This window comes from Pleurodeles waltl, chromosome 4_2 (assembly GCF_031143425.1).
Source record: "Pleurodeles waltl isolate 20211129_DDA chromosome 4_2, aPleWal1.hap1.20221129, whole genome shotgun sequence".
NCBI classification, from domain to species: Eukaryota; Metazoa; Chordata; class Amphibia; order Caudata; family Salamandridae; genus Pleurodeles; species Pleurodeles waltl.
In genome coordinates, this window is record NC_090443.1 from 296,791,809 (window position 1) to 296,815,135 (window position 23,327).

The 23,327-nt window shown below is 46.2% G+C and overlaps 1 protein-coding gene across 6 annotated transcripts in view; it reads right to left on the bottom strand.

Moving 5' to 3' along the window:
* Window positions 1–23,327, bottom strand: part of ATF7IP (activating transcription factor 7 interacting protein) — an 828,655-nt gene that overhangs the window by 574,409 nt on the left and 230,919 nt on the right. For all 6 annotated transcript variants that reach the window (XM_069231239.1, XM_069231237.1, XM_069231238.1 and 3 more), the window contains one exon: window positions 19,551–19,634. In XM_069231239.1, the coding sequence (XP_069087340.1) occupies window positions 19,551–19,634 (84 nt within the window). The remainder of the gene's footprint in view (window positions 1–19,550; window positions 19,635–23,327) is intronic.

Here is a 23,327-nt window from a genome sequence, read left to right on the forward strand (position 1 = left end):
CCCGTGATCTCTCATTGACTTACATTGCGAACCCGACGCTTGTTCTAACACTGCACCCGGCCGCCCCCGCGCCGCTGAGGGTGAAATTTCTGTGTGGACTCGTGTCCCCCCCGGTGCCCTACAAAACCCCCCTGGTCTGCCCTCCGAAGACGCGGGTACTTACCTGCAAGCAGACCGGAACCGGGGCACCCCCTTCTCTCCATTCTAGCCTATGCGTTTTGGGCACCACTTCGAACTCTGCACCTGACCGGCCCTGAGCTGCTGGTGTGGTAACTTTGGGGTTGCTCTGAACCCCCAACGGTGGGCTACCGTGGACCAAGAACTGAATCCTGTAAGTGTCTTACTTACCTGGTAAAACTAACAAAAACTTACCTCCCCCAGGAACTGTGAAAATTGCACTAAGTGTCCACTTTTGAAATAGCTATTTGTGAATAGCTTGAAAAGTATACATGCAATTGAAATGATTCAAAGTTCCTAATGTACTTACCTGCAATACCTGTCAAACAAGATATTACATGTTAAATTTGAACCTGTGGTTCTTAAAATAAACTAAGAAAAGATATTTTTCTATAACAAAACCTATTGGCTGGATTTGTCTCTGAGTGTGTGTACCTCATTTATTGTCTATGTGTATGTACAACAAATGCTTAACACTACTCCTTGGATAAGCCTACTGCTCGACCACACTACCACAAAATAGAGCATTAGTATTATCTCTTTTTACCACTATTTTACCTCTAAGGGGAACCCTTGGACTCTGTGCATGCTATTCCTTACTTTGAAATAGCACATACAGAGCCAACTTCCTACACCAACCATGGAAGAACTTCTCCCATTTTCGGGAGTAAATTTTCAACATTTCTCATCATGGGAAAAGATTAGAGAAGAGCAAGTGACAATCCTTAAAACATGAAAGTTGGTAGGTTTGTAGACTCAAAGGCATTCAAGCCCTAAAACTGTTGCTTACTGCTTCCTCCAGTATGTAGATCTGCAGAAAGGTGGCAAAAGAAGGAAATTGCTATAGTAGATTGAAATTGCAAGTATTCAAGCCCTACTATAGTAGCAGCCCAGGCTTAATCAGAGAGGCTATTATCAGAGCTCTTCCATAATGAGATTGCTGCATACTTTGTTGCCTCACTACGTGGCACCAAAGGGACAAATAGATTTTTATACAGGACATGTAGATTTAAGAAGCAACCTGTCCCATGGACAAGTAGATACTGTATTAAATTCCACAACCCTGGGGCTAATACATTAAAAAGGAGTACAATTTAAGATGTTTTGAAAAAGTATCAATCTCCTTCACAAAGTCCTTTTTTATGATAGAGATGGGAGAGAGCAGGGCAGAGTAGCCTCATAGGATGCCATTAAATATCTAAAATATAGACTGTGCCTTTAAAAACCTAGGGACCACCAGTATTCTATCATGCCCAGCAGGTGGTAGTTGCTTCAGTTCTTTTTGAAGGCAATATGGGACATATAAAGATTGCAAGGATACCTCTGACGATTCCACCGGGGAGGAGGGAGTGTTGCTTATGACTTTTCATGGAAACTCCCCTACAAGAGAACAGGAGTTACAGGTAAGAAACTATTTCTTCTCTGTTCTCTATTTCCATGTATAGTCATGAGCACTGAATAGAGTAGCATGCCCATCCCCACAAATCACGGTGGAGAAGACAGAAGGTCACTTAGACGGTTTAAGCAAACAGATTTGTGAGGGAAGCCTGCCCTACTTGAGCATGTGCTCTAGTATCAGAGTCTAGGAAGTATTGCACGGTAAAGGTATGCACTGATTTGCGAGTAAGCTGATTCGCAAATTTCTGGAATCGGGATACTGGGTAGTAAAGCAGCAGTAGCCCCTTTCCCCCCCGTAGAGTGTGCTTTAGGTTTAGCTAGTAGAGATTTAAGAGCTTTTTGGTAGCATAATAAAATACATGAAACTATCCATCTGGAGATGGATTGTTTGGAGGTGTCTAATCCTGTGCGGACCAGACCATAGTTAATAAACAATTGGTCCGTTCGTCTCATATCTCTTGTCTTATCAATATAAAACTTCAGAACCCTTCCAACATCCAGTGAATGCACAGATTTTTCTGCTGGAGCAGAGGAATTCTGAAAGAATGTAGGCAATGACAGTCTGATTGACATGGAATGATATTACTTTAGGAAGTAATTTAGGGCGAGTTCTCATAACTACTTTGCTAGAATGAAAGACAGCGTATGGTTCATGAAAACATAGTGCTTGCATCTCGCTCACCCGGCAAGCTGATGTATTCGCTACCAGGAAAGTTGTTTTCCACGTAAGGCGTTGAGGAAGCTTTGTGGTATCCTGCATAAGGCAAGAAAACACTACACTGAGTTCCCAGGGAGGCGAGGGATGCCTAATGAGATTGAAAACCTTCTTCAACCCCTCTAAGAAAAACTTTATGACAGGGATTTGGAAAAAATAGGTTTGTGACTGACATTTCCCATAGGCAGTATAAGCCGCCAAATTAACTTTTATGGAAGAGAATTGCCAGCCAGATTTAGCCAAGGGTAGAGGGAATGGTAGAATCATATTCTTTTGGCAAGTAGTCTGGTCCACGTGCTTAGAGGAACACCAGATGCTAAATCTTTTACATTTGAAGATGTAGGCGGAGCAAATGTAAGCCAGAATATCCACGCAGTCTTGTGGTAGGCGCAAGTGTCCATAATGCACTAGCTCAGGAGCCATGTCGCCAAATTCAAGGAGGAGAGATTGGGGTGTACCATCTGTCCTCCAAATTTCATCAGTAGGTCTGGCCTGAATGGCAGCTTGAGATGTGGATGCGGTGACAGGTGAAGAAGGTGAGGGAACCACCATTGCCATGGCCACTCTGGAGCAAATAGGATCATCTTGGCTTTGGAGTGGAACAGCTTGATCAGGACTGACAAGATCAGAGGAATTGGTGGAAAGGTGTTGCGAAATTTGCCCGATGAGTCAATCCACAGGCCATTCCCTAGTGACTCTGGATGGTAATACCTATGGTATTTTGTGTTTTCCACTGTGGCGAAAAGGTGGAAAGAAGGAGTGCCCCACAAGCGTAAGATACTTTGAACAACTTCTTTGTGCAAGACCCACTAGTGATTTTCGTCAGTAGCTCTGCTGAGAGCGCCTGCTTGGACATTCTGTATGCTTGGGAGGGGACTTGCTTTACCCTCAGGTTCCTTGCCAAAAGCAATTTCCAAATTGTCTGGGCCTGTAGTGACAAGGCTCTCGACCTGGTGCCACCTTGCTTGTTCAGGTAGTACATGGTGGTTGTATTGTCCGTCTTAACAAGCAGGGTGTCGGGGGGAATGATGGGTGAAAAGGCCTGGAGCGCTAGATGAACTGCAAGGAGCTCAAGGAGATTGATATGGTATGTCATCTCTCTCGAAGACCTTGAGCCATGAATCTGGAGGTGATCCATGTGGGTTCCCAATTTGATCAACGGTGCATTCATCACCATGTTTTGATAAAGGACCTTCTGGTGGAATGGCATTGCTTGAAGGAGACTGCTTGGAGAACACCACCACTTGAGGGATCGTATAGCATGTAAAGAGTTTGATCTTGTCCTCGCACTTGCCCGTAGGCTGGTCCCACTGGTCCTCTAGACACTCCTGGAGACACTGCATATGGAGGCAAATATTGGAGTGAGGAAGATACAGGAGGCCATCAAGCCAAGAAGAGATGACACTCCTCTTGCTGTTGGATGAGGCACCCTCTTGAGAGTTTGACATTTCTGAAGGATCTATAAGCGTCACTCCTCCAAAGGACACACCTTTGGGGAATGGTGTCGATGGAGGCCCCTAAGTAATGCAACGTCAGGACTGGTGTTGACGTGGACTTATTGAAGTTGACATGAAGACCCAATCGATGAAAGAGCTGGCAAGTCCAATTGAAATGCAGGTGGGCTTCACGAAACGTGGATGCCTTTATGAACCAGTCGTCTAGAGAGGGGTAGACAAAGATGTGGTGTTTTCTTAGATGGACAGCTACTACAGCCATGCACTTGGGGAATGATCTGGGTGCTGACTTGAGGCGAAATGGTAGTACTGCGTACTGGTAATGGTCGTGCCCCACAAGAAATCTGACAATTTCCAATGCTTCCTGGCGATGGGAATGTGGAAGTATGCGTCGGGAAGGTCGATGGAGCAAAGCCAACCCCCCTGATGAAGTTGGGGATATATTTGATGTAAAGTAAACATCCTGAACTTCCCCTTCCAAATCCTTTTGCTGGCAACTTTTAGATCGAGGATGGGTCTGAATGTGTTCTGGTCTTTCTGCAGAACAAGGAAATACCTGCAGTAAATGCCCTTCCCATGATGACTTTTGGGAACGGATTCCACTGCCTTCTTTGGTAACAAGATGTTGACTTCCGCCCTGAGTAAGTTGAGATGGGAAGTGGAAAGCTTTGGTGGAACGGACGGTGGAAGAGTGGTAAGCCTGAGACAGTATCCACTATGCACAATATTCAATACCTGGGTGTCTGTTGTAATACATTGCCACTCTTCCAGATAATGTGTAATGCTTCTCCCTACCGGAGTGAATAACAGAAGAGGGGGAAGGAATGACAAAAGGTTTTAGGGCTGAATTTTACCACCTTGGATGCGTTGTTGGCAGTGCTTAATTTGTAAATAGAAATGTGCCGGTGCCCGAAGCTCTCCTCTGAAACACGCGGCTACTGCAATTAAATGTGCGAGCACTGAATACTGAGGCAGTGTAATCCTAAAGCCATGTAATCAATTTACAGCCGTTCCCTGCCCCTTCATGTCACTCTTGCAGCTTTCTGCATTCTCCCATTGTGATGCTTTTTCTTTTCTCTCTTCCTCCTTCTTTCCCAGAAGTTTCTTTTGCTTGCAGCAACTGCTTGAGGCAGAAAAATAAGCACTGGCCCTCAAAAATAAGTCCTGGTGCTCTGCACCGGAAATAACAAGCACAAATGAAGCACTGGTTGTTGGGCAGAGCGACATCTTGCCTGCTAGCGCTGTGGTTGGTAGGATTTCTGGTGGTGTTGATATCTACTCAGAAGCCACTGAGGGGTTGTTAAGGTCGGAACGATTTGCTATGTTCTGTGCGTTTCTATAGACCTACAGCCTTTGATACAATCATCTCAGTTTTCATTCTTGCCTTCTCGTCGTCAGGATGGCTGCCAAATAGTGTGGAACCTGAGAATGGCAAATTTTGGATGCAATGTTGCGCTTCCAGTTTTAAAGATGTTAGTCAGAGCCAAGCATGCCTCCGCAAAGTGACTCCGTGACAGTAGCCATGTGTGGCAAGGAGGGAAGACTCCCCCACTGCACTTATAATCTGATTAGAGACCATTGTCCCTTTGTGGACGATATCCAAGAGGTCTTCCCTTTTGTCCTTAAGCAGGTGGACATCAAACTGTTGGACAGGTATGACAGCCCTTTGGGATTCAGTCCCAGAGGGCCAAAGCACTAGCTGTCTTCATAGACCTAGCCGCTGTACTGAAGACTTTGTGGCCTGAGGAGTCCAATTTTTTACTCTCCTTATCTGGAGGTGAAGAGGATGATAGCGAGTTGGAACGGACTTTAGCAGCTAAAAAGATGAGTCAAGTGGAAGATCACTGCAACGAAATAATAGGTCTTGATCTGGAGGCCGGTATTACTTTTGAATCCTGAATAGAGCAGACTTAGTCTTTGATTGGAGTTAGAAAAAAGCCCATGGCCAGTTCGTGAAGACCCGGAACCAGTGAACAACGGTCTACAAGCAGTACGCTGATGTAGAGTCTCAAAGATGACTCATGTGGACGGTGTGGTTATCATCATTGGCATATTGAGTTTTGAAACCCCTTGAACTTGCACATCTTGAAAGGTAGTAATGTCATCAACTGAAGAGACTCGAGGTGGTGGTGCGTCTGATAAAGTTGGAGAATAGTCTCTTGTAGATGAAGAGGAATGATCAGCATGTCGATAGTAGGATCGTGACCTTGACCTATGGGAAGATCCATGATGAAGATGTTTGTGTGGCAGTTGAAGATCGCCCCAGTGTATGGTATCTATGACTAGAGTAATGGCACTAAAAGGAGCGCGTTCGAGACAAGGGAGCTGGAGTGCTTCAGGGTCCTGAAGGAGTTAGTACCGGAGGGCTCTAAGTAATGGAACATCAGGACTGGTGTTGACATGGACTTGAAGTTAACGTGAAAACCCAACAGATCAAGTCCAATTGAAATGCAGTTGGGCTTCGTGAAAAGTGGATGCCTTCATAAGCCAGTTGTCTAAATAGGGGTAGACGAAGAAGTGGTGTTTTCTTAGATGGACTGCCATGCACTTGGATAATGTTCTGGTTGCTGGTTTGAGGCCAAATGTAAGTACTGCGTTTTGGTAATGGTCATGCCCCATAAGAAATCTGAGAAACTTCCTATGCTTCCTGGAGATGGCAATGTGGAAGTATGTATTGTGAATGTTGATGGAGCAAAGCCAATCCCCCTGATGAAGTTGGGGATATCTTTGATGTAAAGCCAACATCCTGAACTTCTCCTTCCGAATCCACTTGTTGGCAATTTAGATCGAGGAGGGATCTGAATTTGTGCTTGTCCTTCTTTGGTGGCATAGGTGTATGGTGTGCACTGGCACTAACAGGAGTGCGTTCGAGCCCTGGAAGCTGGAATGCCTCTGGTTCCCGAGGGAGGATGTACCGTAAGAGGTGCCGATGTCTGTGGTAGAGCAGGTGGCATCGGAGTGGGCAAATCAGGTGGAGGAGGTGAAGATGGAGGAGATAATGGAGACGGTAACACAACTAGAGAAGATGAAGACTCAGATGAAGAATACATTCTTCTCTTTCTCCTTCCACTCCTTGATATTGACAGACTCCTCAGCGTTGATCTTCAGCGTCGACGTTAAGCCCTAGTCGTCGACCATCAACGCTGTCCCGATCATGAGCTGGCACGTCTTGAAGTTTAGACCTGCGATGTACAGACGGTGCTGCCGTCGATTATTGTCATTTAACTTATAGCCCCTAGCTACACTGACTATCATAAACTAGGGACTTACAGGTAAGTTAAATATGCCAGTTAGAAATTAGCCAACTGTACACACTTCTAGGGGTCAGACCACACGCAGCGGGGACTCCCAGCTCAATTGGGAAATATTCACACCTGTGAAAGTATTAAATACCCTAGCGCAACAAATCTTTACTTGGTAGTGAATTAAACCCATTCCAAAGCAAACAATCATACATTTTAAATGTATTTATTATTATACTACTGTAGTAAAAAGTTAATCAATATATCATAAGACAAATGCATTAGTGCAACTGCCTCAAGATGACAATGAAATAGGTCATTGTTGAAAAAAAATTGTTCTTAACTTATGATAAAGTACAACAGTATCATTAGATCATCTGTCTCAGAATGACTGTGTTGATCTCGGTATTGTTGCCATAGTTAGTTCCTGTATCAATTACTTTGGCCATAAAAACAAATCTGGCTATTAGGCTGTCCTTTCCTTGAAAGAGGTACAATATCGCAATTGAGCAAGACCATACACAAGATTCCTTTAAATATGGGCAAAAGCAGCTGGCCTGTATTAACTCTTGTGTTTCCATTTTTTGAGCTATTTCACCTACATCAAAGAGAAAAAAAAGCAAGTCTGGTTTTTCAAGATACGGGCAGCTTTAAGGGCCAGATTAAGGGCAAAGGGTTTTACCCATTCTGGGTCTATGGTAAAATGTGTTCGTACATATGGCCCTAAATACTTCATTATTGAAATTTTTTTGATAACTGATATGAGATATCCAATGCTGGAAAAGTGTTCTGCCTCTGCATATATTTAGTTCATAAAGGTTAGGCAGACTTAATATAAATTGCAAGTCTTCACTAACACAATGGTAAAATGTGGATAAAAGAAGAACGAATATCAACAATACTGCCATCACATATTTAAACTACTCGCAGCACACACAGCTGCACTGACTTTCAGTGTATTGAAGCAGCCCATGGACAGTGAAGCACTACCAAAATATCCATCATAACAACAACAGTGCCAGTAGCACCTGGAAAAAAGGTAAAGAAATGTGTTTCTCACACTTTTAACCTTAAATCGTTAAAGCATGCAAAAATGAAAAAGGTATTTACGGAAGGAGGAGTTTTGCAGCCTGATTATTTCACCATCTAGCGGTTGGATCCAGATTTTCTCTGTACTTTTTTTTTAGCATCATTAAGTTACCAACCATTTGGGGCATTGTGCAGCCTTATATGGATTCGGATGCACACCTCAGAAACGCATTGACGTAGTCACGATCTTTCTTTTATTTGTTTTCCACCTGGAGAATGTAACGCATTTCTCTTCTTTTTGGTTCTGCTGTTCTGAAAGCTGTATTCACAAATATATCTCACCTGAAGGAGGGAGTGAGTCACTTTTCTGAATTCACATGCTGTGCAAAGGTTATATATCAGGATTTTCTCCTGTCTGGAGACTGGGATCTTCTTAGAGGGTGTTTGCAAACAAGTGATTTAACACTGTTTGCTCCACTTGGGCCATTTGTTCTGGCTTCAACGTCCACACAGTAATGCTCCATTATTGTGTTCATTGAAGACCATGTGCCTGCAGCACATATATTGTCCAGTGTAAGCTTCCTATCAAGACAAAGGTTGGCCCTTTTTCTTTGTTGAGTGTTCACATTTTTTTCTTGAGTGCCACTCCTGCTGTCTTGTGGCAATGCTGACTTGTTTGTACTATTCATCTTGCAACAGTACCCTTTGTGACATGGAGGCCCTACTTACGTGGGTGAAGGGAACGAAAAACGGTTCCTCCTATCTGACTGTCTGTTGTTTGTAGGTTTGGTCCCATGTTGTACAGAAGATGGAAGGGTTTTGTCCAGCATGTACCTCAACACATGGGCCGTGATGATATTGTTGAGTGGAAGAGTGCTCCTGGATATCAGACAAAAGGCAGAAATAAGGTATCATAAGAGGACTGGGTACATGCAATAAGGACTAGCTAACACGTGGTGACTGAAAAATGTGAGGTGCATCTTGGAAGCGAATTTTTAACAACCTACAGTCTAGTTGGGTTGCAGGCTGAGATTGAAAGTACATTGGGTCTCTCTGGGTGACTGGGTCCTTTTCTGCTCTTCAGGAAATTGCAAAACAGGCAAAATTGTTTCTTAATTGTTTTTCACCCACCTCTACCTACATTACACTGTCACAGGGATGATAAGACCTTTGAATTCAAATTTGGACATAGATATCATTACATGGCTCATGCAGTAATTCACATCTTTATTCAGTCGGGGTTTTCACTTCAAAAGTAATTTGCATCCTGGGAATTTGAAGACCATGCTATTAGGAAGAGTCATCTATCTGCTTGCCAAAAATAGTTTCGCCATTATAGGGCATGGCTAATATCCTGGACTGGACCTCTGGCTTGAAAGAGGTTGCTTTCAACCATCCCTGGCGGCAGTACAGCTGCTCCCGCAAGCTGCCGGAAGCCCATGGAGGCTATATCTAATGCGCAGTTGATGATCTGTTCTGAAGTACGTTCTCCCTCCTGCAGTATTTTACGTGCCTCAGGTTGATTGTTCTCCGGAATGAGCTCTATGAAGACGTTCATGTCAGACCACATCTGGCGATCACAGCGACCCAAAATCGCCAGAGTTGGCTGCACGGAGAGTAATAGCAGACATGGACGAGAATCTCTTGCCCACGTTGTCCAGGCGTCTGTCTTCCATATCTGGTGGAGTGGATATAGGCGTCAACGGATTTTTTTTAATGTCTTTGGGCAGCCTGGGAAATGACAATCTGATTTTGGATGCCCTGTCAAACACGCTGGAGAGCCCTGTGTAGCCTTGTACTTTTTATCCAGCTTCTGTGGAACTGGTAGAACTGCAGCTGAATTCTCCATAATTTTAATGCCTTCACTCCAAATAAAGACTGATTGGAATTGCTCTCACCAACTTTCTTGCCTCTTCTTTAAAGTCACGGAGGAAGCATTCAGAGTGAGACAGATGTTGGTAAATGAAACCATGTGGCAACTCTGTCCATTAAATTATGAAAACCTCCTATATCCTCTGGTGGAGAATCTGATGGGTGAGGAGGTGGTGGTGGTGATGGTGTAGCAGCTAAATATTCATCCCATTCATCGTTAGGATGTTGGGGTGTTGAAATCTCTCCTTCCCTTTCATCCTCTGAAGAGGAAACATCCTCTCTGGGAGGGGCGGCTATTTTTGACTTAGGTGTAAGCCTGGGAGTTGCTGGAGGTGGGGGTATACTCCTTGGTATAGCAGGAGAGGAAGGAAGAGGAGAACGAATCTCAGCTGCAGTTGGAAACCTCCTCTTATAATCTTGTAACAGACTGCAAGCCTTGAATTTAGAGGCAGGCATTTGCACAGTGTCTCTTGGCTGATTTAAAGGCTCATAACAACGTCTTTGATGAGTATATTAAGACTGATACTGTTGATCGTACTCATCCTAATCCTCCTGATATTTGCCATGTAACTTGAATGGGCTGTGCCCATCACCAAACAGCCCTTCATCAGACTCCTCCCAGTCTAGCAGGTGACTATGAAGTAAGGTTGTTACCTTACTTGGTGATGTATCTGCCGGACAAACAGTAGATCTAGATGACATCGTCGTAATCTTCACTGTGACTAAAGGTCGGGAGATCCAGAGGAAATGGGGATCACACTGCCTTGATTGACAGGAACTAGTGTCATCGTCGATACCGATGGAGTCGACAATGATGGTCCAGTCGACAGTGTTGGTGCCATCGACGATTTTGTAGCCGGCGACAGTCTTGTCGATGACGGTGCTCTCGTCGACAATGGTGTCAAAGACGATGCTCTCGTCAACTATGGTGTCAACAACAGTGCCCTTGCTGTTGATGTTCTCGTCAACGAACCCTTTAACACGAAGCCTGCTTGGAGATTGAACGGGGCAACCTGAGTTCCTTCTCTCTCCCGCCTGATGTAGTGGATGTTATCTTAGCGGCCAGGCGACACTCCACTAAATCTATCTACGCTAATAGGTGGTCTAAATTTGTTATGTGGTGTGGAGAGAGACAGATTGATCCCTTACATGCTCATCTGTCACATGTTTTGTCTTTTGCACTGTCTCTAGCGCAGAAAGGTTGTGCAGTAGCTACCATTAAGGGTTATTTGTCGGCCTTGTCAGCCTTCATTTGTCTTCCAGACCAACCATCGTTATTTAAATCCCCTATTGTTCTCAGATTCTTGAAAGGTCTTCTGAATCAATATCCTCCAAAACCATTCGTTATGCCTCAATGGGATTTGTCCTTGGTCCTGACTTTCCTTATGGGGTCCCCTTTTGAGCCTATGCATTCTTGCCCCTTAAGGTATTTGGTTATTAAAACAGTATTCCTGGTAGCTATAACATCTGCAAGGAGAGTGAGTGAGTTGCAGGCCTTATCGGTTAAACCCCCTTATATAACGTTTTATGGGGATAAGGTGGTGTTGAGGACCAAGGCTGCTTTCCTTCCGAAGGTTGTTTCACCCTTCCATTTGGCTCAGACAATCACTTTGTCCACGTTTTATCCTCCGCCTCATCCTTCAAAGGAGGAAGAAAGACTACATCGCCTGGACCCAAAAAGGGCGTTGAGCTTCTATATCGACAGAATGAAGGATATCAGGCTGGAGGATCAGCTGTTTGTCGGATACGTGGGCAAGAGGAGAGGAAAGGCAGTCCACAAGAGAACACTCTCCAGGTGGGTTGTTCTTTGCATTAAAATCTGTTACTCTTTGGCAAAGAAGGATCCGCCTGAGGGCATTAGAGCTCACTCCACCAGAGCTAAGTCGGCCTCTTCGGCCTTGGCCAGGGGTGTTCCTGTGGTCGACATCTGCAAGGCCGCAACTTGGTCGTCCCTTCACACTTTTGTGAAACATTACTGTTTGGACTCTGAGGTCAGAAGGGACGGTCATTTTGCACGGTCAGTGCTGCAGGATTTCTTGGTTTGACCATTTAGGCACCCACCGCCGGGCGTGGTACTGCTTTGGGACTCTATTCATCAGGTGAGGAATCCACAGGTAGTTGTATCCATCAGAAGAACGAGTTACTTACCTTCGGTAACGACTTTTCTGGTGGATACATTAGCTACCTGTGGATTCCTCACGGTCCCACCCGCCTCCCCGTTGCCTTTTTGGTCTCTCCAAGCAATCCTTGAGTGTGCTCCTTTTGGTCTTCAAAGTTGCAATACATTTTGCATGTATGATATTTGTATATATGTGTATATTTATATATAAATCTATATATATATTGGGTATATACATGATTCGTATGTATAAATATATTTATTTGTTTAAAAAAAAAAAAAAAAAGAAGGTTATATTAAATCTACAGTTATTTTATTGCAATGTTGTGTGATTTACAATATTAAGAGATGTTGCTTTGCTCTTTCATTGCATTGGGTTATTATTATTCTCATGCACGTAAAAAATGTTGGTACTGTCATCGGCACGTCGGCGAGGACCTCTTATTGCCTGTATGACGTCAGACGGCGTCGCGTGGGCTAGAGTGACGTCCTCGTCGACGTGCAGAGACTAGTAAGAAGATTTCCGTTGAATGCTGGCGCCATGGGAGTATTCATCAGGTGAGGAATCCACAGGTAGCTAATGTATCCACCAGAAAAGTCGTTACCGAAGGTAAGTAACTCGTTCATCATGTGGATCTGAGAATGTAAGAGGGGTATGAAGCGCACCCCCTTAAGATTTTTCCCCAAGTGCCACCATAAGTACATGAGATAGACAACTAAGTTTGCAACTTCTGTCTTCCAAAGGACTTTTGTTTGGAAGGCCGTGCAGCATGCAGTATGTTTATAAAGGAAATAGCAAATACCTATGTGGTGCAACTGGAGAAGGGACAAACTGAATCATGCTTCCTCCTTAAGATATTACCCAGCCAGAAGATTAGCTAATTCCTCCCAATGCTGCTCAGTGTCCTGCACCAGGGTTAAGACATTTAAAGACTCTGCAGCTGCAAAGGCCATCACCCCGAGGGTGGAAATTTAATTTGGGTTATCCACCATGGACTCTTCTTACATCAAGGGAAATGTCCCAGATAACCCATGGTAACAACAGCTTGAAAGAAAGTGAATGGCTCCACCTCAACAGGTCCACCACTGGATAAAGTGAGCTAGAGGGTAGACATAGTGGGCAGGAAAATAAAGTGGTCACCAGCAGTGCAGTGGCACTTAGTCAATTCCAATTTTCTGCTCAACCTGTATCCCACCAACAACGGTATGAAAAAGAACTCGTACAACACCTGCCTGAAGAGTTAAAGATGAGAGCAAACAATGTGATCCAGGAGGGTGAGACTGTCAAATCCTTACTATACCCAGCCGACCCAGCCAGTAGGCAACTATGCATTGGGAACAGCATGCTGCTTCATAATGTTTCTATGGAAGGTGGCTAGCTAATGCCAACAAACTCCTACACTCAATGGAGGTAAAACAGAAGTATGTAGTTTTCAGGCCAGATGCTGAATTGACCGCCGAATGGTGGCTTAAAGAGCTTGGAGAATTTCCTATTCCTCTTACACCCTTTTCACTTCACTTCAAGACCCATGTTAAATCTGAATGCATCACCAGTTTTAGACTACTGTATGTACTCAAGGATCTTGTCCTTCTTACTCAGGCCTGCCAGACGAGACATAGTCCAGGTAATTGTAATTTTTCGCTTGGACTATTGCAGTTCTCTTCTGTTTTTATCTATAAGTATTCTTATTGTTTTTTTTCATTGCAAACATTGCATGTAACAGAAAAGATCTTTGCTGTACATAATGGAAGTGAAACAGTGTATCAGAAAGGGACATAGTAGTTATCCAGTATTGGATCTTCCATAAATTCACATGCTTAAATCATCCCCGTCGTTGAAGTGGGAGTGCCACAGTATACTAAAAAAGCAGTAAGTTAAAATTTGCATAGGCTATAATGCTAGCAAAATAACATATATAGCCTATCCATGTCCTTTTGTAAAAAAAAAAAAAAAAAAGAACCAAACTTGACTTATGACCAATCAGGCTCCAGCAGCCTCTAGAATATTCCCCAAAGAGGCTCAATCCCTCAGATTTTCTACCGCATGTCGTGTGAACGGAGTCTCCCTGAGCTCTGCTCAGTTTTTTCCTCGCAGGACAACGTTTTTCATCAGAAGATGTTTGATTCTTCCAGGAAAGGCCTTTTTTGCCCTTGTAAGACCTGTGGCAAGAAGAGGCTGCATGTGGATGATCCACATAAGGACTGTTTATATTAACTACATCCTGTACATCAGGTAAAAGACTGTAAAATATGCTGCACCTTTTCTGCTAAGACACTTGGAGACAGAGAAGGAAGACTGTTAATCTGGTTACAAGCTAAATCCTGTACTTCTGGTGAAGAGAGTGATACAGAAAGGCCTCAAAAGATCCAGCTCTACGGACGTGGGGCAGGATGAGAAAAGCAGGAAACGCCCCAAGACGCACCATAAAGTGGGTGCCAAGACCATACATAGCCCAGTTTCCTCTGAGCCATCCTCTCCTCGTCACAGAAAGGATTCCTGCCACCGTTCTCCTTCATCAGAGCCTTCTACTTCCAGAAAGGTTTCACTTAAATTCAAGTAGACGACAACACATCAGTCGACGACAGTGACAACAATGGCGGTTTCCACAGCTACCGTCTCCACCGTCTTGTCTACCAGACCGCGTCGTCAAAGTCTGTTATAAAGGCTTCAATTCCTTCAGTCCGAGTCACTGATAAGGCACATCCATCGTCGGAGCAGTCGACGAAAGTTGCTCCGGAAAACACTTCGTGCAGGTGCAGACTCTGGAGGTTGGGGTGTAAAACCTGCCCCTGCGACTGCGAGAGGAGGTCTGCCCTGAGAGGGAAACGGAGCGGAGGGCACAGTGAGAGTTGGAGAAGGTCGGAGTACCATACCCTCCTTGGCCAATCCGGAGCTATTAAGATGACTTGGGCCCGGTCTTGGCGAATTTTCCTCAACACTCGAGGAATCAAGGGTATGGGGGGAAACGCGTAAAGCAACTGGTCGCACCAGGTTATCTGAAACGCGTCCCCCAACGCTCCCTGCATCGGATACTGGAGGCTGCAGAATAACGGGCAATGCGCGTTCTCCCGAGTGGCAAACAGATCTATCCAAGGAAACCCCCACATCTGGAAGATTAAACAGACTTGATCTGGATGGAGACGCCACTCGTGGTCTGCCGAGAATTGGCGACTGAGACTGTCCGCACGTACATTCAAGACCCCGGCCAGATGATTTGCCACCAAGCAAATCTGATGGTCCTTTGCCCAGGACCATAGCCGAAGAGCTTCTCTGCAGAGAAGATACGACCCTACTCCTCCCTGTTTGTTTATGTACCACATCGTGGTAGTATTGTCCGTCAGGACCTGTACCGACTGACCACGAAGGGATGGGAGGAAGGCCTTGAGAGCCAAACGTACAGCCCGTAACTCCAACAGATTGATATGAAACACCTGTTCCTCTGGAGACCAAAGCCCTTTGATCTCCAGATCCCCCAGATGAGCTCCCCATCCTAGGGTGGAGGCATCCGTTATTACCGTGGCCACTGGTGGCGACTGCGCGAACGGCTTTCCCTGTGAAAGATTGTTGCCCGCAATCCACCACTTCAATTCCACAGCAGCATCTCTGGAGATCTTGACAGTACCTTCTAAATCTCCCTAGTGTTGAGACCACTGCCTTCGGAGGCACCACTGAAGAGCCCTCATGTGCCAGCGAGCATGCGTGACCAACAGAATGCAGGAGGCGAACAGACCGAGCAGACGAAGGACCTTGAGGACTGGAACTACCGCTCCATTTTGAAACATTGGAACCAATTCCTGAATATCTTGAATCCGCAGAGGCGGAGGAAAGGCTCGACTCAATGTTGTATCCAGTACTGCCCCTATGAACAGGAGGCGCTGAGAGGGCTCCAGGTGAGATTTGGGCACGTTCACCGAAAAGCCCAGGTCGAACAACAACTGGGTTGTTGACTGCAGATGATGCGACACAAGCTCCGGGGACTTGGCTTTGATCAACCAGTCGTCCAAGTAAGGGAATACTGCTATCCCCTTCCTTCTGAGCTCCGCCGCAACCACTGACATCACCTTTGTGAAGACTCGAGGTGCTGAAGTAAGACCAAACGGGAGGACCGCAAACTGATAGTGCTGCGACCCTACCACAAACCGGAGATACTTCCTGTGCGACTTGAGTATCGGGATATGAAAGTAAGCATCCTGCAAGTCGACAGACACCATCCAATCTTCCTTGTTCAACGCCAAAAGCACCTGTGCTAGGGTCAGCATCTTGAACTTTTCCTGTTTGAGGAACCAATTCAAGATCCTCAGATCCAGGATTGGTCTCAACTGACCATCCTTTTTGGGAATCAGGAAGTATCTTGAGTAACAACCTCGACCCTTTTCCTGCTCTGGGACCAACTCTACCGCGCCCTTTGAAAGGAGGACTTGAACCTCCTGTTCTAGCAACAGGAGGTGTTCTTCTGAACAATAAGATGGGCGGGGCGGGATGAGGGGCGGGAACTCCCGAAAGGGAAGGGCGTAGCCTTTTCCCACAATGCCGAGAACCCAAGTGTCCGTTGTGATAGACTTCCACTTGTGGAGAAAATGCTGTAATCTTCCCCCTACAGGAGAGGAGTGAGTGGGAAACGGTGGAAGCCTAAGGCTGCTTCCCCTGCTGCACCCCTCCAGAGGACGAGGAAGAGGCAGAGTGCTGTTGAGAGGCTCCTCTGGTACGGACCCCACCCCTCCCCCTCCCTCTAAATGACCTATAGGGGAGGGAAGAGGCGGGTTGCTGGAACCTCCCCCGAAAGGAAGAGGAATAAGAGCCACGCCCAAATCCCCGAAACCTCCTGAAAATTCTAGAAGAGGCAGAGGAAGAAGGAGCTTGCAGTCCTAACGATTTGGCTGTGGCTCTGCTCTCCTTAAATCGTTCCAAGGCTGAATCTGCCTTGGCTCCAAACAGTCTGTCCCCATCAAACGGGAGGTCCAGCAGGGTCGACTGCACATCCGCAGAGAACCCTGAGTTTCGGAGCCAGGCCTGTCTTCTTGCCACCACAGCCGTGCCCATCGCCCTGGCCACTGAGTCGGTCGTGTCCAGCCCAGACTGGATAATCTGGGTCGCGGCAGCCTGGGCGTCCGAGACCACATCCAAGAGACCCTGGGGAAGCTCCGTAAATGAAGACGAAATATCATCCATCAGCGCATGGATGTACCTCCCCAGAATGCACGTTGCGTTGGTGGCCTTCAACGCCAAACTGCATGACGAAAATATTTTCTTGGACTGCGCATCCAGTTTCTTGGAGTCTCTGTCTCCAGGCACCGTCGGGAAGGAACCAGGCGCTGACTTTGAGGAACAGGAGGCTTGCACCACCAAGCTCTCCGGCGTAGGGTGTCTAGAGAGAAAGCCAGGGTCAGATGGTGCAGCTCGATACCTCCTGGCCACAGCCCTATGAACGGCCGAGGAAGACACCGGCTTCTTCCACACCTCCAACACCGGATCCAGCAAAGCCTCATTAAATGGCAAGAGAGGCTCAGCTGCAGCAGAGGCCGGATGCAATACCTCTGTCAGCAAATTCTGCTTTGCCTCTGCCACCGGCAAAGGCAGGTCCAAAAAGCTCGCTGCCTTCCTCACCACAGCATGAAAGGAAGCAGCCTCCTCCGTATATTCCCCTGGAGATGAAAGGTCCCACTCAGGGGAAGTGTCCAGCCCACTGGCTGTATCCAGACCATGCAGTCCGTCTCCAGAGTCCTCAATCTCTCCCTCCTCTAGGACTCGCTGGTACTCTTGCTCTTCTAAAAGACGGAGAGCACGCCTCCTCGAATGAAGTCTCTCCTCGATACGCGGAGTCGACATGGCCTCCGCCGACATCGAAGAGCGGCGCCGATCTCCAGAAGCATCTGACGCCGCGTCCGGCGCCACAGGCAGCTTCGGCGCCGAGGCAGGAGCCGGAGGACAAGGTCTTGGAGCCGATGGACCAACCGGAGTCACAGGGCAAAATCCTGACTTCGACGGAGGGGCAACCTCCGGGGCCGAAACATCCGAAGCCACCGGAGCGGCCACCGACGCCGGCACCGGCGCCGAGCCCACATTCCCAAAAGGGAGAAAGGGCATAAAGGGTGCCGGCCGAAGAGGCGCAGGATCACCCAACGAAAAGGCCAAGGGCCCCGAAGGACCAGCCGGAGCAGCTCCTGGAGCCATCTGCTGAAAGATGGTATACATCGCATTAAGAAACGCGGTACTATCGGCTCCAGGAGTGGGAAAAGCCGGATACTGGGGTGCCTGGATCGAGGGCGACCCCGACGCCGGCCTCGACGTCTGCGACGCCGGAGAAAACACAAGAGGCTGCACCACCTCAATCACTGACGCCTGACCAGGCGAAGTCGGTGACGCCGGAGAGGGCAACGGCGTCGATGGATGCGGCGTGACCGTGGGGCTGACCTCCCAAGTCCTCCGACGCCGAGCCGAAGGTGACCTCGAACGAGACTCCTTGCTGGAGTGACGTCGTGAGTCTCTACGGCGCCGGGAGTCTCGATGACGCCGGTGAGACCTTGGCGAAGAAGACTTCTTATGATGTTTCTCCTTCTTCTTTGACTTTGCCATGAATAACTTGGCCTCACGCTCTTTGAGGGCCTTCGGATTCATGTGTTGACATGAATCGCAAGTCGAGACGTCGTGGTCGGAGCTCAAACACCATAGACAGTCGGAGTGAGGATCTGTAACTGACATCTTGCCCCCACACTCTCGACAGGGCTTGAAACCCGACTTCCTCTGAGACATTGTTACCGCAGAGAAGACTACGCAGCAGACAATACACTGTAACCACGAAGGTAACAGTAGCTCCCTCGAAGATAACCGTTTCGAATGCACGGAAAAAAGGGAACTGTCATCGGCGAGGACCTCTTATTGCCTGTATGACGTCAGACGGCGTCGCGTGGGCTAGAGTGACGTCCTCGTCGACGTGCAGAGACTAGTAAGAAGATTTCCGTTGAATGCTGGCGCCATGGGAGTATTCATCAGGTGAGGAATCCACAGGTAGTTGTATCCATCAGAACGTAGTGGCTATCGGCCTTATCGTCTCTTCAGTGTCTTCCTGTTTTTCTGCTATGCCATGAGCCCTGTCGTTTTTTTGTTCTTTTCTGTGTTTTTGATTGGAAAATGATCCTCTTGGTGCAACATCTATCTCCTCGACTATGGAGCTCTGTCTTGTGCTTTCAGATCCAAGCAGCGGGGAAAAAGAAACTGAAGAATGCGACTAAGTTGAAGGATTTCTTGGGTGTGCGTCTGACATTATACAAGGGGGAACAGAGAAGCAAATGGTTGATGACTTTACCCAACAACTAGGTGGAGGAATAACACACAGCATGTAAATCCTGAAAAGATTGCTGCTAAAAAATTTATAGTTAACTGTGGCCAATGGCTGTCCTCTAAACATAAAAGCACATAAAGAAGCTGGCATGACAGACTGACAAGTGTAGATCTGCACATCTGTTGCTTGAAAAGAATGGAGATTAAACACACTGCAACAATTCGAGGAGGGCAGCCTGTCAACTCGCCATTGCTTTGTACTCACTCTTTTCTGGTGTACTTCCTTTTTTACTCTGCTCATCCTTCTTGGTGTCAAGCTCTTTTGCCACAGCCACAGGTTCTTCTTTCTCTGTGCGCAAAAATGGAAGCTATCAGTTTATGCACTTGTACTACAAAATAATTGGATTGTGACCCAAGTTCTTACAGGGAGAGCCCAAAAACATTCCCAGTTTACAATAAGATCTCAACGTTAAAGAGCAACTCACCCTGTAATGTCAAGCCTGCGTTTGGACACCAGTTTCATCATACAGAAAACTTATTCTGACACCTCATAGTGTCCAGGAACCAATTCTGCATCTGCTGAAGGAGATTTGTTGGGACAACAAATGTAGTGTCAGGACAGCAAGAAGATGGTCAGAAAAAGTGTCCACGTGCTAGACACACAGGGGTCTTGCCTTATGAAAGAAGGCATGATACTCAATCAGATCCTGCTCAGCTGCAATGAAATGCTTACCATCACCACAATAGTAAGCACTTGCATTCCAAAAGTCCAACACAACAGGCAACCAATGTGGAACTTACATAAAGAGTCCCCCGTGCAGCTTGGCAAACAAAAGCAGCCTTGGAAACAGTCCCAAGACTATTAAATGACAAACTTCCTATGAGATAGGCTCCTGCCCATTAAGCAACCTCCAAGCATTCTACAGAGCCAGGATTTTACTAAATGTACATTTATAAACCTTTAGCTGCTAAATTGTTTGCGTACATTTGTGTCAAAATATATTTTTTTTAAATTGTCATTAAACGGTTTAAAACATGTACCTCTCAGTACAGCCACACACATTAATTTTGGGGGCGAATTCTAGGCTATGCACTGGTGCCCGGCATGAATATCTCATTGCATCTCAAGATCGAATTAAAAATTTAGAAGTTTTTTCCATTAACAAACGTGCTCAATGTTCTGTTCCATTTTACAAATAAGCACACAACAGAACGCTAAGAGGAAATGTGCCCTGAATGTCTTAAAGCTGGTCATACAAAACGTATTTGAATTTTCAAAATAAGTTAATCTGCACAATCGGTTTAACATATAAAACTCATGACTATGTAGAAAAGATTTTTAAAAAGTTCCTTTTATTCCAAGGTCTGCATTGTAGGACTCTTATTTGAAGTCAAATATTGAAGTAACTGCTGCCTTTGCGGAGGGACTCTGGAACCCTTTCAATTTTTCATAGTTTAAACTTTTAAAAGTACATCTCACAGACTTTGGAATATAAGCAACTATTCCTTAAGCACTGTAGGAATAAAATGTATAGTCCTAAATGTTAGAATAGAGTAGCAAGCCCTTCCCCCTCCAGATTGTGGGATCTAGGAAATAAAGGGAGTATCACAAATCCAACAATATAACTATTAACCTAACAGTTTTTTCAAAGCAGCATGTCCAACTGCCGTATCTGCCCTAGAATACCAGTCAAAACTATATGAGCAAATGTATGGTCAATTGTCCAAGTGGCAGCTTTTTAAATCTCATTTCACAGCTAAGTGGTGGGGGAGGGTAGACTTGCAGAGGAAGAGGGTGGGGGTGACAGGGAGTGAGGAGGTGGGCGATTCAGTTCATAAACATCTCAGAGAAGGGTGAGTCCATAGATGAAAGTGGGAGATAATCGTCCACTTAAGCAGGAGCATTCAGTCCCAGTCTCTAGGTGGGAAAGAGGATTCAGCTTTTGAGAGTCAGAGAATCCGTAAATATGGGGAGCTAGAGATTTCTCTACCTTGGAGTGCCAGAAATTGTACACAGTGCGCCTACATTTTACCAAACTGCGACAGTGTTTTCTATGGCTGCTGTACACTTTTTCATCCCCACTAAATTTTGTGTAGCTAGTCAGAGTGGGTCAGAGTTTCATCTGTGCCCCAGTTAGCTATAATCGTCTGCTTCGCAGCGCAAAGGTAGTGTCATTGATTTCCCCTTGCGGGACTGCAGTGGATAAGTCAATATATTGGGTAAGACAAATATAATGTAGCTTGGGGAGCAAGGAAGCTCTGTGATTCCATCAATATCGTGTAGGACTTCTTCCCAGTATCGATGTAGCTTGGGGAAGTGCCAAAGAAGGTGGGTGAGCGTGCCAGTTTCTCTGCAGGAGCTCCAGCATTTATCAGAAGTGTCCAGCCTCCACACTGCCATTCTAGCTGGGGTATAATGCCAGTAATTGGTGATCTCGAGTAGTGTTTCCAGTCCATCATGGAGCGGGCTGAGGAACGAGTTCTGCAAAGTATATCTGCTCATTCTTGGGGTGCGAGGGTGCGTTCCAGCTCTGCTTACAACTTGTTTCGTGCTGCAGATTTGGTTGGCCTGATGGATTTATTCAGAAAGTTGTAAATGTCTGGTAGCAGTCGCTTGTCGCTAGTGTGGGTGATTATCCATTTATGTGGAGAGGGGTGACCCAGATTTGGACAGCGGTGTAGCTCCAGTTTTCTTGGTTTGGGAAACCCTAGGAATCTTGCAGTTGGGAAAAACTCAGAAGGCCCTTATGGTGAAATATCATCAAATCCCTTGCAACCAGCCTCTTCCCATATTTGATACTCTTTCCCTGTCTGGGCTAGTGTGAAGTTAGGATTGCCAATAAGTGGCGTAAGTGGAGACAAGGGCGAGGAGAGCTTCTTCTTGATTTGTACCTTGTCCTATGCCGCCACCACTGTTGCTCTTACTATTGAGGAGATATATCCCACTGGTGATCTGTGCTTCTTGGGTAGTCATGATATTTTCCATATGTGTATGCCCACTACTGCCTGGTTCAGAAAGCACCAAAGCTTTCCCGTAAGGGGTCTGGCCAATTCTACCAGGCAACCAAGTTGTGTGACAAGAAAGTAGTTGCCAGGTGTGGGCTTCCCAGTCCTCCATCGGTGATGGCTGTGTAAGCCCTTTTCCTTGCAATTTGTAGTCGTTTACCATCCCAGACGAAGGTCTAAATGACTTGCTGGAGCTTAAATGGAGATTGCAGAGGTGGTTGGAGAGAAAGGGTCTGCATGACAGTTATTCTGGGGTAAGAGTGCAAATTTGACAACTGTTATTTTCCTCATCCATCCATGATACACCTTCAGTGCTCTGAGCCTATCGCAGTGAAGGAGCATTAGCCTAAGTCACATTGGACGGACAGTAGCCTTCCTGGGATTTCTGTCTGGGTCCCAAGGACGGGCCCCTGGAATTTGTTGGCGAAAAGTACAACAACTCCAGCTTTATTGCTGGTTCCTGAAGAGAAATATTGGGTTGGGAACCATATGGAACACACATCTTCCCCAGTCCTTTTTAGGTAGGTGGGTTACTTGTAAGAGAAAGATATTACAGTCTGAGCCTTGCAATAGGAAGTGTGACCAGGCGGTTCACTGGGTATTGAGCCCTCTAATATTGAGGCAGAGTACCTTTACAATGCAGTGGACATGTGGAACAGCTGCGGAGCTGGGCTTTGTAGTAAAGGTAGTTAGGACTCATCAGTCCTATAGGCCTGATGTATGCACTGTGTGTAGGAAAGGTTGGACCAATGAGAATGAGTCCTCAAACTGGGGAGAAGAACTTGGAACTGGGGTGCTCCAGAGATGGGGGCTATCACAGCTGTCTTTAGGAGATTCGTCTCGCCAATCACCATAATGGTGTTTACTCCGACTCAGCTGCTTGCACTCCGCAGTGCCCTAGCAAAGTTTGAGTGATTTCTGTTGATCATGTTTGGTGCCAACTAGTATCCGAAGGTTCTTGGGCAGTCCAGGGCAAGCTTGTGAGAGTGGATCGGTTCCCTTCATGATGGCCTCTAGTCCCTGGTGGGGCTCCACT